Genomic DNA, 18,228 nt, shown 5'->3' with positions numbered 1-18,228 from the left:
GTGTTCCTTTTGTTGTTCGTGGTCCTCCTCCTCCTCCTCCTCCTCCTCTTCTCCTCCTCCTCCCTCCTCCTCCTCTCCTCCTCCTCCTCCTCCTCCTCCTCTTCTCCTCCTCCTCCTCCTCCTCTTCTCCTCCTCCTCTTCCTTCTTCTTCTTCTTCTCTTCCTCCTCCACCTCCTCCTCGTCCTCCTTCTCCTCCTCCTCCTCCTCCTCTTCCTTCTTCTTCTCCTCCTCCTCCTCCTCTCCTCCTCCTCCTCCTCTTCCTTCTTCTTCTTCTTCTCTTCCTCGTCCACCTCCTCCTCGTCCTCCTTCTCCTCCTCCTCCTCCTCCTCCTCTTCTTCGTCTTCATCGTCGTTATTATTTTATCTTTTTTCATCATTTTATTTCTTTATTCTTATTTTTTGTGTCGTCAAATGGGCAGAATTGTAGAAAAGGTCTTTACTGTGCCTAATTCTTTACCCATTAAAGATTCAACCAACCAGTTAATCAATCAATCTGCTTCTTCTTCTATTTCTTCTTTTGCGCTCTGGATTAATGAGGGGCGGTAATCAAACATCATCCTGCCTCCACCCCTCCACCCCTCCACCTCTCCCCGTCCCCCCACTCCTACCCTGACAATCACAGCAGTTAGGAGCAGTGTTTGCATGTGCATGACTTCCCAATCTTCGAGACTGCTCTCTCCTCAGGGCACGCCATGAATACAAGGGGTCTGCACCATACAGTTAACTTGGTTGGTTTGTCACTGATGACCGCCCCATTTGGAGGGTGACTCGCAACTGTCCAGCTGAGAATTGCCAGATCAGTTATTATTATTATTATTATTATTATTATGTGATTCGATATTGGCACATAACCAAGAAAGACACCAGTCCTGTTCTGTCAGTTTCTAGTTCGTGGTATGTGTTTATTCGATTCGTTAGTATTGCAAGTACTGCATAGTTTGTAAAGCCCGTATCCTTTGATGAAGCCTTATGTACACGAAAGTGTGTCTTCACAAGTGACTTGAGAACGTTGATGTTTTTGACTTTTTGCATTCGTTATCAGTTGTTTCGCTTGTCAGTTTAACGACTTCTCTTTTCCGAAGTCCTTTAAGTAATTTCCTGTAATTGTATTTAGAATTTTTTTTTCTTTCTTTTTTTTCAAATTTCACCCACATTTCACCCTCATTTGCCCAGTTTCCCCCAACCCTCCATTCAGTCACATATCCTACCCCTTCTAACCGATAATAATCAAATGTATTCATAAATACTTTAACAAAATGTCTTCAATCACCGATTAAACAAAATTCCTCCTCCTCCTCCTCCTCCGTATCCTTAGGGGAGAGTGAGAGACAGACAGACAGAGACAGAGAGAAAAAGAAGAAAAAATAAGAGAAGGGATGAGCCTTTCAAGAAAGGGGGGGGGGAGGGGGGATGTACTTTGAGTGGGCTGAGGAGAGTTATGGTTGAAGTGTCAAGAGGCTGAGAGTGGATGGTGGTAGTGGTTTGATTTTACTTTTATTTTAAAAAAAAATCTTTTTGGACGTGAGGTTAGCCTTCCTGTCCCTCAAGGTTAATGATACCCCAGGGGGGGTTTTGAAAGCTGTGTGGAATTGGAAGGGGAAGTGCGTGTATCTACAGTGCGTGCGTGCGTGCGTGTGTGTGTGTGTGTGAGCGAGCGCGAACCCGTATTGCGTACCCGTGTACATTCGTGTGTGTGTGTGTGTGTTTATAAGAGAAAAAAGGAAAAGAGCGTAGGCGAGGGGTGATTTTTTTTTAAATTTCACTTTCATCAAACTATAAAGACAACAATCAGATTATCTTTGTAATCAACATTCCATCAAAACTGTATGTTTGGTAGCAAACCAACAAATGACCCTGGTGGGGGAAAAAAAAGAAAAAAGCAACAACAGAAGAAAAAAAATTGAAACGATTTTGTTGTGGCTGTAGAATCACGAATGCATGATTGTTTGCTCAACTAAGGAATATATGCTTCATGGTTTGGTAGGTTGGTTGGTTGGTGGGTGGGTCTTGGTTGCCAGCCAGATGGTTTGGTTTGGAGCTGGGCGTTGTGTTGTTTTGTGCGCGGAATGAGGAATGGTTTTGTTGAATGCCCCGTCACGGGCACGCTGGTGGTTGCAGATGTCAGGTTCGTCCGTTGTTTGTGCTGGAAAGCTGTGTTTTAAACAGGGTTAGCGATGAAGATATTTTTCTTCCTTTCGATTATCCTGTATGTCCCTTAACCCTTTTCACTGCCAAACTCGCAAATATGCAGCAGCTAGGTAGAGGACCCATGTCACTGAAGGGTGACCAGATCATGGGTCTGTTATCCATGAACCTACTGCTCTCTATGATTGGTGGTAGGACAGGCCATCTTTTCTACACATCACTAGGGGCTATTCTTAGACACCATGTTTTCTGTGTAACACAAGGGAATTTTGCACTCTATATTGACTGGCGGGGAAAGGGTTAAGAATCTCGGGTCGTGTGTGTAGTTTTTGTTCTTAACCGTATGTGTCTGTCTTTTTTGTTTGTTTGTTTGTTTTTTGTTGTTGGTTTTTTTGTGTGTTTTTTGTTTTGTTTTGTTTTTTGTTTTTCTCTCAACCAGACCATTGTTTTAGTTGTTGAATAAACACTGAAGGACCTACACATTATGACTTACAAAGACAGTGTGCTTACGGATGACATTGACATTTTGTGTGCGTTGTTTGGTAACTGTTCGTTGTGTTGTTTGTTGCTGTTGTTGCTGCTGCTGTTTTGTTGTTTGTTATGAAAGAGAATACGAAGTGTGAAACAGGCTTTATTATGTTTGATGGGTGTCAGCCACCCCCCACCCCCAGCTTGCTTGCAAGTTTTCCAAAGTGCCACCGTGGAATAATATGTCCAGTTTTTTTTATTTTCTGATGCAAAACGTTTCCCAGCCCATTGCAAGTAAAAACATTCCTGGACTTTGTGAACGTTTACCATATTCAGTCCACCCTGGGAAACTTCCATTATTGTCCTCTTAACTTTCTCAAAGGCGTTTCTATTAGACCTTCTACGTTGCCAAGCAAATCAATACAACGTTCTGTTTATTTCAGAAAGTGCACGGTCTTGTAGTCCTGTTGCTTGAATTATGTATATAAATTGGCGTGGCAGAAATGTTTTAATGATGATGATTTTCCCATGGATGCTCAAGTCTCCTTTGCTCCATTTGCCTTTCTATTGTCTGTTGTACTGCGATTTGTGTGTAGCAAATCGGGAATTTCCGGAGAAGACGGAATATTAATAATAATAATGATAATGATATGCAGGCTCATATAGCGCGTTAACCTCATCTCAAATGGGGCTCACCGCGCTTTACAATAAAATATATACAAGTTGAAGACTAAGTGACGTAAAATATGTACAAAGAAATAGTAATAATGATAATAAATCAACACAGTCTCACATCACATTTGCTACAATATACATATTGCAGACTGTCTCACACCACACTGGCTAAAATTTACATACTTCAAACTAAATGACATAAAGATATATAAATCAACAACAGAGGCAGTATCACAGTCTCACGTCACACAGGCCCAAATCACAGTATCAGTATCAGTAGCTCAAGGAGGCGTCACTGCGTTCGGACAAATCCATATACGCTACACCACATCTGCCAAGCAGATGCCTGACCAGCAGCGTAACCCAACGCGCTTAGTCAGGCCTTGAGAAAAAAACAAAAAAATATATATATATATATACATATATATATACATATATATATATATATATATATATATATATATATATATATATATAAGCGTACATACATAGATAAATAAATAATAATTATGATGAAAAAAAAAAGATAGTAATGAAAATAATGATAAAATAATAGTAATAATAAATAAATAATTAAATAAATAAGACAACAATGATGATAAATAAGCAAATAAATATAAAACATGAAGACACACATTCACACATACACCCACACATGCATCAGATATGCCCCCAAAACGCAGTTTCATAGATATGAAAGCACAGTCAAATACATATAAACGTACATGAGCTCCAACACACACACACACACACACACACACACACACACACACACACACACACACACACACACCCCACAAATTTCCTTGCACCTCCTCTACCCCCTCCTCCACACACTCGGAGTTTCTAGTCTATGTATCGCAGCTTCCATGGCACACACACACACACACACGCACACGCACACACACACACACTCACACACACAGATGAACACTTACTTGTACAAGCACACACACACACGCCCATATCTCCCACCCCCAACCCCCCCCCACATATATACAAAGATATATATATATAATATATACGTTCCAATATCCTGATGCTCCCACAGTGTAGGCATGCATACACTCACATACCTCATCCTCTATCTCACCTCCTCCCTGCACCCCCACCTCCCCCTCACACACACACACACACACACACACACACACACACACACACACACACACACACACACATGCACAGAACTCTCCTGACACTTGTGTACACTTACACTCTCACGCATGCACAAACGCACTCAAAAACACAGACCCACACATACACACAAACACCCACATACACACACGCACAGAGGCTGCCACTGATGGCCGCAAGAGGGATGGGAAAAGATCTCTGATGCCAAGAATGTGGCGTCTAGTGCGTTGCTCAGTCTACTGTATTTGGAAAAGCCCACAGAGACTCTGTTCCGTTTTGAAGAAATTTGCGCAATGTTGGTTTGGAAATGATGCCGATATTTGTTCGATTTGCAAAGCATCGTGCTCTACCTTTCATGTTAGACTTACGGCCGCTCCCGCTCTCTGCTTTTATTTCTTTGAGGCGATCGATGGTGTGATGGCCTTGTACCTGTTCTTTTTGATATTCTTTGACTTTTCTGAGGATTTCCGATTTTCTTGATGTAGGCCGCTCGTTGGTGTTGCGTTACCAGCAAGTCTGTCAGCTCGCTCATTTCCCTTAACTCCTGCATGTCCCGGGCAGTATGACCATGTGAGTTTTTTTATCTGAAAGTTGCGCATTGCCTTATGCCACTCTGGGCTTCCCATTCCGTTTTCAATTTTCTGTATGAGGTTCATTGAGTATGTTAGAATCATGGCATGTTGGTTTCCGGGCGTATGGATGGACGATAGCCACTGGAGGGCATGTGTCACAGCTTCAACTTCCATCGTTAGGCTGGAGGTTGTGACTTTGTAGGCAGCATTCTCTTCCCTAACTGTTTTTCCATTTTGTTTCGCAGTGAATCCCCAACCGGATTGGTCTCTGGTGACTGAGCCATCTGTGTATATGATGATGTCCTCTTCTTTACTGTTTTCTTCTGTGAGTAGCTTGACTTCCGCATCAGTTTTGCCCTCTGGCCATTCCCGACAATGTCTTCCTAGAGTGGGTGAAATGGCTGTGTTGAATAGATGGTTGAGGTTTTCGGGGTTTTTCTCCCATTCTTTTGTTTCTTTCAGGTCACAGCAAAAGATAAAACGTATCACATTCACCCTTGTCAAGACATGCACCAATAAACCAGGTGCTAGTTGCATTGCTTGGTTCTAACTTTTTTGACAATTACACGTGACTAAATGCCTACGTTGACCGAACTACGCCATTGGTCAGTTCCATACTACACACAATTAGTAGCGGGTTACCGGATGAGACAATAAACCGAGGTTCCGTGTGCAGCATACACTCAACGCACGTAAAAGAACCCACGGCAACAAAAGAGTTGTCCCATACTTTTCGATAGGAAAAACAAATAAAACTGCACGCAGGAAAAAATACAAAAAAAAGGGGGGGTGGCGCTGTAGTGTAGCGACGCGCTCTCCCTGGGAAGAGCAGCCCGAATTTCACACAGAGAAATCTGTTGTGATAAAAGAAATACAGATAACAAATACAAAGCTCTTCCGTCCGAGCACTGCAACTGGCTCCAGGCGTGGCAGAACCACACCAAAAAGATCCTCACAAAGGGAGTGAAAGGGGTTTTACGCCCGTCTTCTAGGACATGGCCAGTGTGTATGAGCTTATATCACAGATCGACATAAGTTTCCAGTTGGGTCAACAGCAGAGTGAGAGCTGTATTACCAATGGTTTCTTCAATGAAATGGGAAGTCACTTACAGCTTAGTCTTTTGTGAAGGACTATGACTCTCAAACTAGGAAAATGCACTGGCTCTTAGTGCTGCAGCCTTGGGGGCTAGTTGGCGTTTGGGGACCATCCCAACGCCGACTGTCCAAAAAAAAAAAACCTCTAGGCCGAGAGAGTGGGGATGTAACTTTGGCAAGACACTCTCCGCTTTAATCAAATTCTAGCCCAGATCGTCGGGACAGCAGTTCTTCTTCTTCTTCTTCTTCGTTCGTGGGCTGTAACTCCTACGTTCACTCGTACACGAGTGGGCTTTTACGTGCATGACCGTTTTCACCCCGCCATGTAGGCAGTCATACTCCGTTTTCGGGGGTGGGACAGCAGTTACCACCTCTGTTGTTCCGATGGTTATGGTCGGACACGACTGACCATCATACAAACGGGATATAAATAACAACCGCTCTAGCTGTGCCCCACTCCTCCGTTCAAACACTGTGTAACCTGGTGGTGTGTGTGTGTGTGTGTTGCAGACCAGTGTGGGGACATGGAAGCCACCGCCGCCATCACCTCCATACGACTGGACGACGAGGTGATCCCCACCAACGGAGCCGTCGTCATGGCGGCCCAGGAGCAGCCGGAGTTCGCCGACCGCATCTCGGTGTGCTCGTGCTCCTGCTACAACCTCCGCTCGGGCAAGTTCCGGCGGAAATCCAAGCTCTTCAAGGCGCTGCGCTTCTCCAAGAAGGACGGCGGGGTGGGAGGGAGTTACGGCGGCGGGGTTGGTGGCGCGTCCTCTTCCTCTTCCTACGCCAACCCCGCCGCCCACCACGGGGGAGGAGGAGGAGGTGGTGGTGGTGGTGGAGGTGGAGGCGGTGGTGGGAAGGGAGGAGGAGGAGGGGGTGGTGGTGCGGTGGAGGGGGGCTTCGCCAAGCAACATTACGAGACTGAGGAGCGCGTGACGGCGGACCCTGAGGAGGGCGGGTCTGTGGTGGCCTGGAAGGAGCTGTGCAGTTTGAAGCGGGCTTCCATCTGACGACCACCCTCGGCGTCCTGTTTGTTCCCCCTTAACCTCCCTGTTCCCCCTGTCCCCCCCCCCCCCAACCCCCCTGTTCCCCCTTGCCCCTGTGCCCCACCCCCACCCCCCTACTCACTGCTCTCCCTTCTTCAGGGCCCAAGGGAGGGGCTGGCTCCTCCTCCAGATTTTTCGTTTCTTTTTTTTTTTTTAATTCTTTTTTTAACACCACCCTAACATTTGTCTTCACTTGCTCGTTGTCTTTCTAGAGCTACTGTTGGTGTGTGTGTGTGTGTGTGTGTGTGTGTGTGTGTCTGTCTGTCTGCGGGGGAGGGGGGGAGGGAATGGGGTGTGTTGTTTTATAAGAACAGACTGGTTCCTGGCTTGTTGATAAGTATTGTTTTGTGATGTGTTGTTGTTGTATTGTTGTCACAGCAGATTTCTTTCTGTGATGAATTCAGGCTGCTCTCCCCGGGGAGGGAGAGAGCGTCGCCACAGCGCAGCGCCACGCTTTTTTTTTTCTTTTTTTTTTTTTTTCTTTCTTCTTCTTCTTCTGCCTGCAAGTTTATGGTTTGCTGTCAAAAATGTTTTGTGGGTTTTTTGTAGGTTTTTTTTTTTTCAGGGAAACATCTTTTGTCGTGGGTTCTATTATGAACACACGAGACCTCGGTTTATCGTTTCCTCCGAATGACTTGCATCCAGACCACCACTAAATATCATGTGGAGGGGAAGGTGTGTGTGTGGGGGGGGGGGGGGTGGAGGGGGGTTGTTAAAAAATCCCTGTCCGTTTCTGGGACTCGAACCCGAGGACGGTCGCTTCCTTGTTGGTGCGCGTTACCCACTGGGCCACTGGTGAAGCTGACTGCATGGTGAACCCGTCAGGTGTGAACATGAACAGATGACAGACGTCCTTCTTCCAGGCTCTTCCTCAGTTTTGTGTTCTCTGTCTCTCTCTGTATCTGTCTGTCTCTGTCTCTGTCTCTCTGTCTCTCTGTCTCTCTCTCTCTCTCTCTCTCTCTCTCTCTCTCTCTCTCTATATATATATATATATATATACATAAACACATTTGCATATACTATATATATATATATATATAGTCTATCACCTTGTAATTATATTCAGGTAGTCTAATCTAGGTAGTCAAATGCTCTGTCTCTCTGTATGTATGTGTGTGTGTGTGTGTGTGTATATATATATATATATATATATATATATATATCGAGTCTGTCACCTTGTAATTATACACAGGTAGTTTTATCTAGGAAGTCCAACTCTCTCTCTCTCTCTCTCTCTCTCTCTATATATATATATATATATATATCGAGTCTGTCACCTTCTAATTATTTGCAGGTAGTTTTATCTTGGTTGTCAAATGCTCTTTCACACACACACACACACACACACACACACACACACAAATCTTCTTCTTCCGATGTTACTAGAATAGAATAGATTCTGTCACCTTGTAATTATATACAGGTAGTTTTATCTTGGTCGTCAAATGCTCTCTCTCTCTCTCTCTCTCTCTCTCTCTCTCTCTCACACACACACACACACACACACACACACACAAAATTTGTTTTGTTGGAACAGAAGAGAATGATTCAGACTGACAATCAGCTTCATATGGTCAGTGTCTGTGTTCGACCGCCTTTTGAATCTGCCTTTCATGTTTTCCGCGATTTCGACAGTGGCGTTTTTAACGCCATAGTTGGTGTGACGCATATGAATCAGTCCGCACGCCTCTCCTCACTAAAAATAGCTCGTTGCTAACAGTAAACAGGAGATGGTGATAGTCATTTAACGATACGGAATGTATCACTCGCAGATTGTTTTCATCACCTTAAGATTTTAGCGAGAGAGAAAGAAGAAGAAGAAAAAAAAAGGAGCCTGATGTAAGAGAGAGAGAGAGAGAGCCCACAAATCGTCTGAGTTTTAAGTGAATAAAAAAAAATCTAGATATTTGATATTAAAAAAAAATTAAGAGGGGTGTGGTGAGGGAGAGGGGGACGAGGGGGGATGGGGGGGGGGAGTCGTCCACCCATTTCTGTCCGTTCCTACGAAGGAAATGGTGTAATCAGGAAAAGAAAACTTTGTCCACCACTTCCTGTTCATAATTTCCAAGGGAAGGGTTGGGGGAGGGGAGGGGAGGGGGGGAGGACTCTCCCAAGAACGATTTCCGATGAATTAAATTCAGCCCATTCGTTTTTATAGTAAATAAATAGAAGAAGAAGGTGGTTGTATAGCGCTCAGTCATGTGCTGAAAGAAATCAGTGCGCTTTCACATCCAGCTTTGAAGGTCGTACAACAGGCTTGGTCGTTCTGCTCGTGATCAGGCTGCAATTTGTTTGGTTTTGTTTTTTCTGTTCAATATAGCTTGTTTCGTTTTTGTTGGGTTTCTTTTGTCAAACAGCATCGTAAACGTAAACTTCAGCCAGGATGGTGTTACACTAGTGTCACGATAATGATAGACTATCGCAGTGACTATAGTAATAATAATAATCATAACGACAACAATAAGAATGATATTAACAACAAGAACAACAATTTGGAGAATAAGAAATAAAGCATTTATATAGCGCCGAATCATTGCGCAGTGACAACAAAAAAAAAAAAAAAAAAAATCCAAGCGCTATTGATAGCTAAATTTTATGTATACAAATGGAGAATCAACAAAGTAAAACCAACACTACAAAATGTTCAAAAATGACCTCAAACAGGCATATGAAGTAGACAAGTATGCCTTTAACATAATTATGGAATATAACAAGTTTGTGGAAAAGTGGGCACTCTGTAACTGTTCAATACAAGATTAAGCTATACAACGCTACCTTGGAATTTTGCCATTGAACATATATTGTTCTGCTGTTGTGGACTTGTCAGTACCTAGAACTTAATTATATGCTTACTCTGTACTTTCTAATGCACAAAACATATCAATTCTGTGTCTGTAAACCTTTGTCTGAATAAAAAATGTAGAAAAAATAATCCAAGCGCTTGCACAAGTCATTCTCATGCACGCGCAGCTTTTAAATTCAGAGTGATGAAAGGTAAAAACTTATAAGTACATTATTACTATTATGATCATTATGAGCATTTACGCTTAATCTTGAAAATAAGCCCAAAGCGTTTACAGATAGAGCACACATGTAATTATCAAAAAGGAAAAATTGAACACAAGATACCACCCATCACTGAAAACTATCCACCACCACCCCCCCCCCACACACACACACACACACGTGCGCACACAAGCACACGCACACACACAAGTCATAGCACACAATCGTAAATAGTACACGATCAAAAATACTACCAACAAATTCTGAAACTATCAAAACTCACTCACTCACTCACAAATAGTCTTTTTAGTTCATACTGGAAACCGGATGAGCTGTTGAGAATGAATCAGGAGTGGAAAAGGTGGATCTTCAGACTGGGTTTGAAAGATAACAGCGAAGATGGGTGACGGAGTGGCTGAGGAAGTTGATCCCCCCACCCCCCCAAAAAGGGGGGGGGGGGGGCTTGGTATGAAAAACTGCGTTGGCCATACGTTTTGGTTCGAGCAGGGGTGGGGAGGGGGGGGGGTGGGGGGTCCTAAGCATACATGTTAGTAGAAAGATAGAAAGAAAAGAAAGAAAAAAAAAATCCGGGAAGAGTGATTTTGGAGGGAGGGTTATTTTGTTGAGAGGCAGCAGGCTTCAAGGCCGGAGCTGGGAGAACCGTGTGCAGAGAGGTATCGGGGAAGCCAGGATGGTCATTCCGAGTGTTGCGGGTCACTGAGGCATGAGAGAAACAGTGACGGTCCACAGAGGATGGTCGGGATTTTGGGGAACGTGGTAATGGTTTTCAAAGACGACAGGAGATTGAAGAGTGACTCCTTCTCCTGTGTATCAGCCGGTATTGAGGATGGGGGGTGTCGCTTTTGATGTTTTATCTGGATAGTCTGTCTGTCTGTATTTGTCTGTCTATCTAACTGTCTGTCTGTCTTTAAAGGATCGAAGACATCTGGGCTTGGATTTATGATTCATATTATATATATATAGAGAGAGAGAGAGAGAGAGAGAGACTGTGACGTCTTTCCTTTTCTTTTAACTTGCACAGAACAAAGAAGCCACAGTTCTTTTCATTCCGAATCTTCTTCTTATTCTTTTTCTTCTTTTTTTTTATAATCACTTGCTCGTTTGACACGTCTTTTCTCAATTTTTTATACATTTTTTTTTTGTTCCGTCGCGAGTATATGCTGTTATTGTGCACGAGCTCTTGAAACATGATCGGGAGAATGAAGAAACGGCATGACACCGTTTTTTGTCCACGTGATTTTTATTCATATCTTAGTTATTAACACTTGACTCTCTCTCTCTCTCTCTCTCTCTCTCTCAACCACCACCACCACCGCCCCACCCCCTGATCTCTGTCTCACCAAGACGTCTGTGGTGTGTGCGCCAGAAGGCATGACGTCACATTATAACGTCACTCATTACGTCACTCCCATGGTCTGCACGAGTCCTGTTGATGCACAGTTGTTCCTTTTTTTTTTCTTTTTTTTTTCCCACTTAAGTACACATCACTCACGCCTGTACGTGACGTCATTGACGTACTGTCCGTGTTGTCGTCACATGCAACGATTCGACGTCATCACGCCACCTTTTCTTCCTCCGCCTCTCGTGTTCTCCTCCTGGTGCGACAAGTTGAACACGTTCGTGACACAATTTCTCGGTTTGTTTGATGATGTCGTTTGACGAATGGAGGTCTGTAAAGAGTGTTTGACAGGTGGAGATCTGTAAAAAGTGTTTGGCATATGGAGTTCTGTTATATATATATATATATATATATATATATATATATATATATATATATATATATGTATGTATAAGAAGAAAAAAAGTGTTGGTTGTGAAATAAGATTCACTTTGAAAAAAGAAGTGTCAAAGTCTCGGACCTTGGATCGTTCTTCAGGGGATTGTAGTTAACTAATCAGTGAAGTGTTCTGACAGTATCAAGTAAAAAAAAAATTATGGTGCTTGGAGCCGTGTCGACCACCAGGGCCCCCCCTTCAATAGAGGTGAAGGCAAGGAGGGGGATTTTGAAGAAGGAACTTTATTAAGTCTGAAACGTTGACCTAACGTGAGTCTTGATTCACAACCAACAGTTGTTTTGTGTGTGTGTGTGTGTGTTTTGTTTTTTGGTGGTTGTTGTTTTTGTTCACAGACTTTCTACTTTTGTCAGAGGGGGTTTTATACACACTGCAGTCATCTTGTATTTTACCGTCGTATGCTTGTTTATTATTGCGTGTGGTTGTTGTTTTTGAATACGTCAGTGAACTGGATGTAAACTCGTTCCAGAAATATAATTATGATGTTGTTGTTGTTGTTCTTTTTAAGCCTAAAAGACAAAAGATTTGAATGGCGATGGGCGGATTTCCGATAATGTGGTTATTGTTTTTTGTGTGTTGTGTCATCAGTGTGTATATGTGTTGAAATATCTGTTGTTTTTGTTTTTGTTGTTTTTTTAACAATAAGGTTTGAGAAGCCGACAGCCGACAGAAACAGACGTGCTCTCTCTGTCATATTTATGAGCTTTTGGGGAGGGGGGGAGAGATTGGGAATGGAGGTTGCGGGGGGGGGGGGGGGGGGGGGGGGGGGGGGGGGCGGCAGGCACCAAGGATACAGGGTTTGGGAAATGTGAGCTTCAGCACTGCGTTTGACCTGTATTCTCAACGGAGACCTCGTTATATCTGGAGAGTTATGTGATATGAAATACCTTTCTGAATCATGTGTTATACAGTGGAGTGTTGGCATTGAGGTAACGTGTCCCCTTAGGAAGCGAGAGAATCTGAGCGCACTGGTTCGAATCCCATAGTCGCCAGTATCCCCCCCACCCCCCACCCCATCCTCCACTAGACCTTGAGTGGTGATCTGGACGCTAGTAATTCGGATGAGACGATAAACCGAGGTCCCGCGTGCAGCATGCATTTAGCGCACGTAAAAAGAACACGCTGAAACAAAAGGGTTGTCCCTGGCAAAATTCTGTAAAAAAAAAAAAATCCACTTCGATTGGAAAACAAATAAAACTGCAGGCAGAAAAAAATACCCCCCCCCAAAATGGATGGCGCTCTCAGTGTAGCGACGCGCTCTCCCTGCGGAGAGCAGCCCGACTTTCATATAGAGAAAGCTGTTGTGAAAGAGAAAAAGGAGTAGTTCAGTGACATTAGTACAAAAGTAATACAAGTAATAGTATGAAGACCAGAAACACACCTAATGAATGATGGCAAATAAATGATAATTGAACAAAAAAACAACAACAACAGCAACAAACAGACAAATGCTGATTTACAAAACTGTGTCTGGGCATGAAATAGATGTACATAAGCATACTCGTATAATATGTTTTAATTTTTTGACAGTGTCAACCTTGACAATGACATGGATGTGTACGTATGTAATATATATAATAAATAAATTTTAAAAGAACCTTACCTCAGAGTTTGACTTGACTTGTGATAAGCAGGAACCTCGTTCTATACGGAAAGTTCTGTCATGCAATATTGCCACAGCAGCCAAACAACAACAGTTTCCACGTGAATGAATAAATGACACTACTGTCCTGTCCATTTACATATATTTGCATTGTGGCTTTAAAAACAGAAGAGATGAAATACTGTTTAAACCGATTTCCTTGTATTTGTATTGTGACTTACAAAAAAAAAAGAGAGATAAAATACTGTTTAAACCGATTTCCTTGTGTTTATATTTTGATTTTTTTTTTTTAATGATAAGACACTGTTCAAACCAGCCAATAACACAACTAATGGTTTATGGGGTGTGTTTTTTTTTGTGTGTGTGTGTGTGTTTTTCTTTCTTTTTTTTTTCTGGCACATCTTCATGTTTTGTTTCTTGGCTGGAGCCTCTGGGAATCAGTGAATTCTCTGGTGCAGTGCAGTGTGTGTGAGAGGAATCTGTATGGACTGAAAATGCACCCTGGCTGCTTGCTTGCACGCAGTCTGGATCCATATCGTCTTCCTGTTTCCTCGAAGTAGTCTTCTTCTTCTTCTTCTTCTTCTTCCATTTCTTCTTCCATTTCCTCTTCTTCTTCTTCTTCTTCATCCTCATCTCCTTCGGTGGTTGGGTGACATGACATTTCATTGGTGTAGAGTGTTCAGTCTCGTGCTGACGTCATGATCTCACTGTACATGTGCACGTGAAACGCATGCTGTTTTGTTATATTTTGTTGTTGTTGTTTTTGTTGGTTTTGTTGTTGTTTTTTTTAATTGTTGTGGCTGTTGTTGTTTTTGTTAATCTAAGCAAAAATTTTGTATGTTTTAAATATTTGACTGGCTTGAATACACTGAACTCGTTTGGGTTTTTTTGTTTTTTTGTTTTTGTTGTTGTTTTTTGTTTGTTTGTTTTGTTTGTTTGTTGGTGTGTTTTTTTGTTTGTTTGTTTTATGGTGTGGAAGTTCTTTCTTCTGTGAAGTAGGTGCCTGTTGTTGTTTTGCTGTTGCTGTTGTTGTTGTTTTTAAATGTTTTTTTCTACTTTGAGAACGCATTTGATTTTTGCGAAGACATTAGAATCTTGCTCCGTGAGTGAGTCGATAACAGCGAAAACAATCGAAGATTACATGAGAATCCATTCGGTTTGGGCTCAGAACGCTCGCAGCGTTGATTTCTTTTGGTTTCTTTCCCATTCTTTGTTTTTGTGTTTTGTTTTGGGTTTGTTTGTTTTTTTCTGGGGGGGTCTGGGTTGGAAATATGGGGTATTTGTATTGGTTTGGTTTTGGCTTTGGATGATCTGGGGTTTGGGTCTCGGGGGGGTATTTGTTTTGGTTTGAAGTACCCCCTCCCCAACCCACTCACCCCAGAAAACGCAGTATGGCTGCCTAAATCGCGGGATAAAAACGGACATACACGTATAAGCCCACTCGTATAGACAGAGAGAGATGTACACGCGCGCACACACACACACACACACACACACACACACACACACACACACATATATATATATATATATATATATAAGTGGACGTGGGAGTTGCAGTCCACGAACTAACGAAGAAGCAAGCAAGGAAGATGAGGGGTGAGGCGAAGACGGAGGAGAAGGATGGGGATGGTAGACAGGAGGGGGGGGGGTGAGTGTTGACAGGAGAGAGGATATGGGACGCGGTGGGGGGAGGGGGAAGGGAGGGAGGTTTCTTTTTCGAATTTCGTTCAGTGTTGCGTCAGGTTGGTAAGGATGGTGTTGTCGTTCAGTACGATGTCAGTTTGTTAGCAGTGTTATTCATTTAGGGGTTCTTTAACGTGCGTAGTTGATCTTCAGCACGCCTATAGAGCCATGCGGGGTTGTTTAGGATACTAGCAGGTCTAGGAGACTGGTCAAACCCTCCACCCTCAACCTTTAAAAAGCTGCCGGGAATCAAACCAGGACCAGCGGGACAGAAATCCTGCTGTTGTCTAACCACTCGGCCCTCTCAACTCGAGCTTTCGTGAGGAAAGCCGACACTCACACCATAGCCGAAGAGTTGTAAAGTGGAAAGTCGACATTTGATAACAGAATGTAAAACACAACTGAAACGTTACATGAGATTCTGAGGTTGAGAAAAAATGTCCTTTTGGGTATCGCATTCCGAAGAATTACGATCTTACAGAATGTTAAGAGAACCGTGTAGCAGGAACATAAGAACGAATTTTGAAGCAAAACCGGGTGAAAAATTGTTTGGTTACGAATGTGGCAGAATTTTGCTTTTAATTTTTTTACCATACCTACGGCAGATTTCATTTGTAAGAACAAGAAAAAACAAACAGAACATTATGGCAGAGTATGAAACATAAAAACGATCTCTGTTGCAAAATATGAAGTAAAACTTTATGAAGGGAAAGATTACGAAGGAAATTTACGACGGGCGCAACAGCCGAATGGTTAAAGCGTTGGACTTTCAATCTGAGGGCCCCGGGTTCGAATCTCGGTGACGGCGCCTGGTGGGTAAAGGGTGGAGATTTTTCCGATCTCCCAGGTCAACACATGTGCAGACCTGCGAGTACCTGAACCCCCTTCGTGTGTATACACAAGCAAAAGATCAAATACGCACGTTAAAGATCCTGTAATCCATGTCAGCGTTCGGTGGGTTATGGAAACAAGTGCATACCCAGCATGCACACCCCCGAAAGCGGAGTATGGCTGCCTACATGGCGGGGTAAAAACGGTCATACACGTAAAAGCCCACTCGTGTATATACGAGTGAACGTGGGAGTTGCAGCCCACGAACAAAGAAGAAGAAGGAGATTTGCGAGATTTCGGTCCGAAAATGTGACTGAAATTTGTTGTTGGAAGGGAAGCGAATTTGGGGGACCATACACCAGCTGGTCGGAAATGATTTCGCTCAGGAGATAGAGAAAAGGAGAAGAGGGAGGGAAATAGCTGTTTCCATGGATTCAAACCCTTGATGCTCAGAGTGAAAAGTCAACCACTGAACCGTTGTGACCTATGACCCGTGCATGAGTTAACAATAAATGAACACATCAGTGATACACAGTGATCTGATGACGTTTCTGTTTTACTTTTATATCCTTCCCCCCCCCCCCCCCTCCCCCAAGTTATTTCGTTGTTTAAAAAAAAGAAGGTTAATTTGATACTATTTTATTTCCTGGGTATGTTTCTATATTCTTTCTTCCTTTTTTAATTTTTTTTAAACATTATTTCATTGTTTAAAAGAATATCATTTGGTGTCATTTTAGTTTTGATGTTATTTCCTAATAATCTGTATTTTCTTTCGATTTTAATTTGAATAAAATTTGAACGAGCCAGCTGGCTGGCTTCCTGGAGAAACTGCTCAAGGTAAGTTGTATTTGTGTAATAAATTAAGGCTACTTTTTCTGTTCTTGTAATGAATTGGTGTCAGATTTTGGGGGGATTTGGGGGTTGTTGTTTTTTTGTTTTGTTTTGTTTTTTCGACTGAGTTATTTTTAAACAAAAATAGTTTTGATTTTTTTTTGGAATTTCTTATGTAAAATTCATATTTATCACTAGACATTTATAAGCAAATCGTGATCATTAAATCTCTTCTTTTTTTTCTTTTTTTTTTCTTGTTTTTTTGTCTTCGGCAGAATATATATGCTAACTGCGCTTACTGAGTATATATATATATATATATATATATGCTAATTACTAGTGAATTATATTTTCGAGGCAGGTTATGGACATTGCTAATTATTCTTAATGAACGATTTGAACAAGATTCTCATCATATTTAAATGCTGTCAACACTGGAGCTGATTTAATTTTTCTTCTTCTTGTTTTTTTCATGGGATGTATATGCTGACGAGTTTTATGTGGATGAGTGTTTCTTGTGCAACACAAATGTATGGTTCCCGTTAAGTAGATAAAGTGTGGTTTTCACCAATTCCTTGATAATATTCTGACAACTAAATGGATATTCTGTATGGTGTGATGTGAACGACTGATTTCCTGTTTAAATGTGCTATAAGTGTGGGTTGTGTTTTTGTGGGGTTTTTTTGGTTTTTTTTAACCATCTTCCGTGTGTTTTTACTACAGTGTTTGTTGTTGTGTTGCTGCTGCTGCTGCTGGTAATACTGCCCTTGTTACTGTTTTTCTTTCGTAGACATGGCACTCAACGTTCATTGTTGTTGGGTTTTTTTTGTTGTTTTTTCTTTATTCTTTTTTTTTTCTTTTCTTTTTTTTTTTGGGGGGGAGGGTTGAGAGAATGGGAGGAGTGTGATTCTTTTATTGTTTTGTCTTTTTTTTTTTTTTTTTAATGGAAAAAAGATACCCATGTCCACATTTCTACGAAATAAATAAATGTTTCGATTCGGTATTTTTGCTGTACTGTTGTTTGTTTTTTGTTGTTGTTTTTTTTTTTTAAAATACAAATGACATCAATTTTTCATCACATTACGTATGCGGCAAATGGGTGATGCAAGCAAAAGTGGTGCACACTTGATATGATAAATACGAGTATGGTTTAACAGTGGGTAATGGATGAAACCGCCTATTTTCTTCACAGAGGTTCTGATTATGAATAGTTGAAGATGAGGGGGGGGGGGGGTTGTTTGTTTGTTTTTTGTGGGTTTTTTTTTATTTTTTTTTTTTTTTTTTTTTTTTTTAAGAAGAAGAAGAACCAGTATCCCCCAG

General features: G+C 42.1%; 1 protein-coding gene across 1 annotated transcript in view; it reads left to right on the top strand.

The window, feature by feature from the left end:
* LOC143291003 (two pore potassium channel protein sup-9-like) overlaps positions 1 to 7,982 on the top strand; it is a 98,285-nt gene extending 90,303 nt beyond the window's left edge. The window contains exons 4-5 of the mRNA XM_076600591.1: positions 6,599 to 6,913; positions 7,963 to 7,982. Coding sequence (XP_076456706.1) covers positions 6,599 to 6,913; positions 7,963 to 7,982 — 335 coding nt within the window. The remainder of the gene's footprint in view (positions 1 to 6,598; positions 6,914 to 7,962) is intronic.
* Positions 7,983 to 18,228: the final 10,246 nt, after the last annotated feature.

The sequence above is a fragment of the Babylonia areolata genome, chromosome 16, assembly GCF_041734735.1.
Source record: "Babylonia areolata isolate BAREFJ2019XMU chromosome 16, ASM4173473v1, whole genome shotgun sequence".
Classification (NCBI taxonomy): domain Eukaryota; kingdom Metazoa; phylum Mollusca; class Gastropoda; order Neogastropoda; family Buccinidae; genus Babylonia; species Babylonia areolata.
Note: the sequence above shows the minus strand (reverse complement) of the source record. Positions and strands in the feature narration are given on the sequence as shown.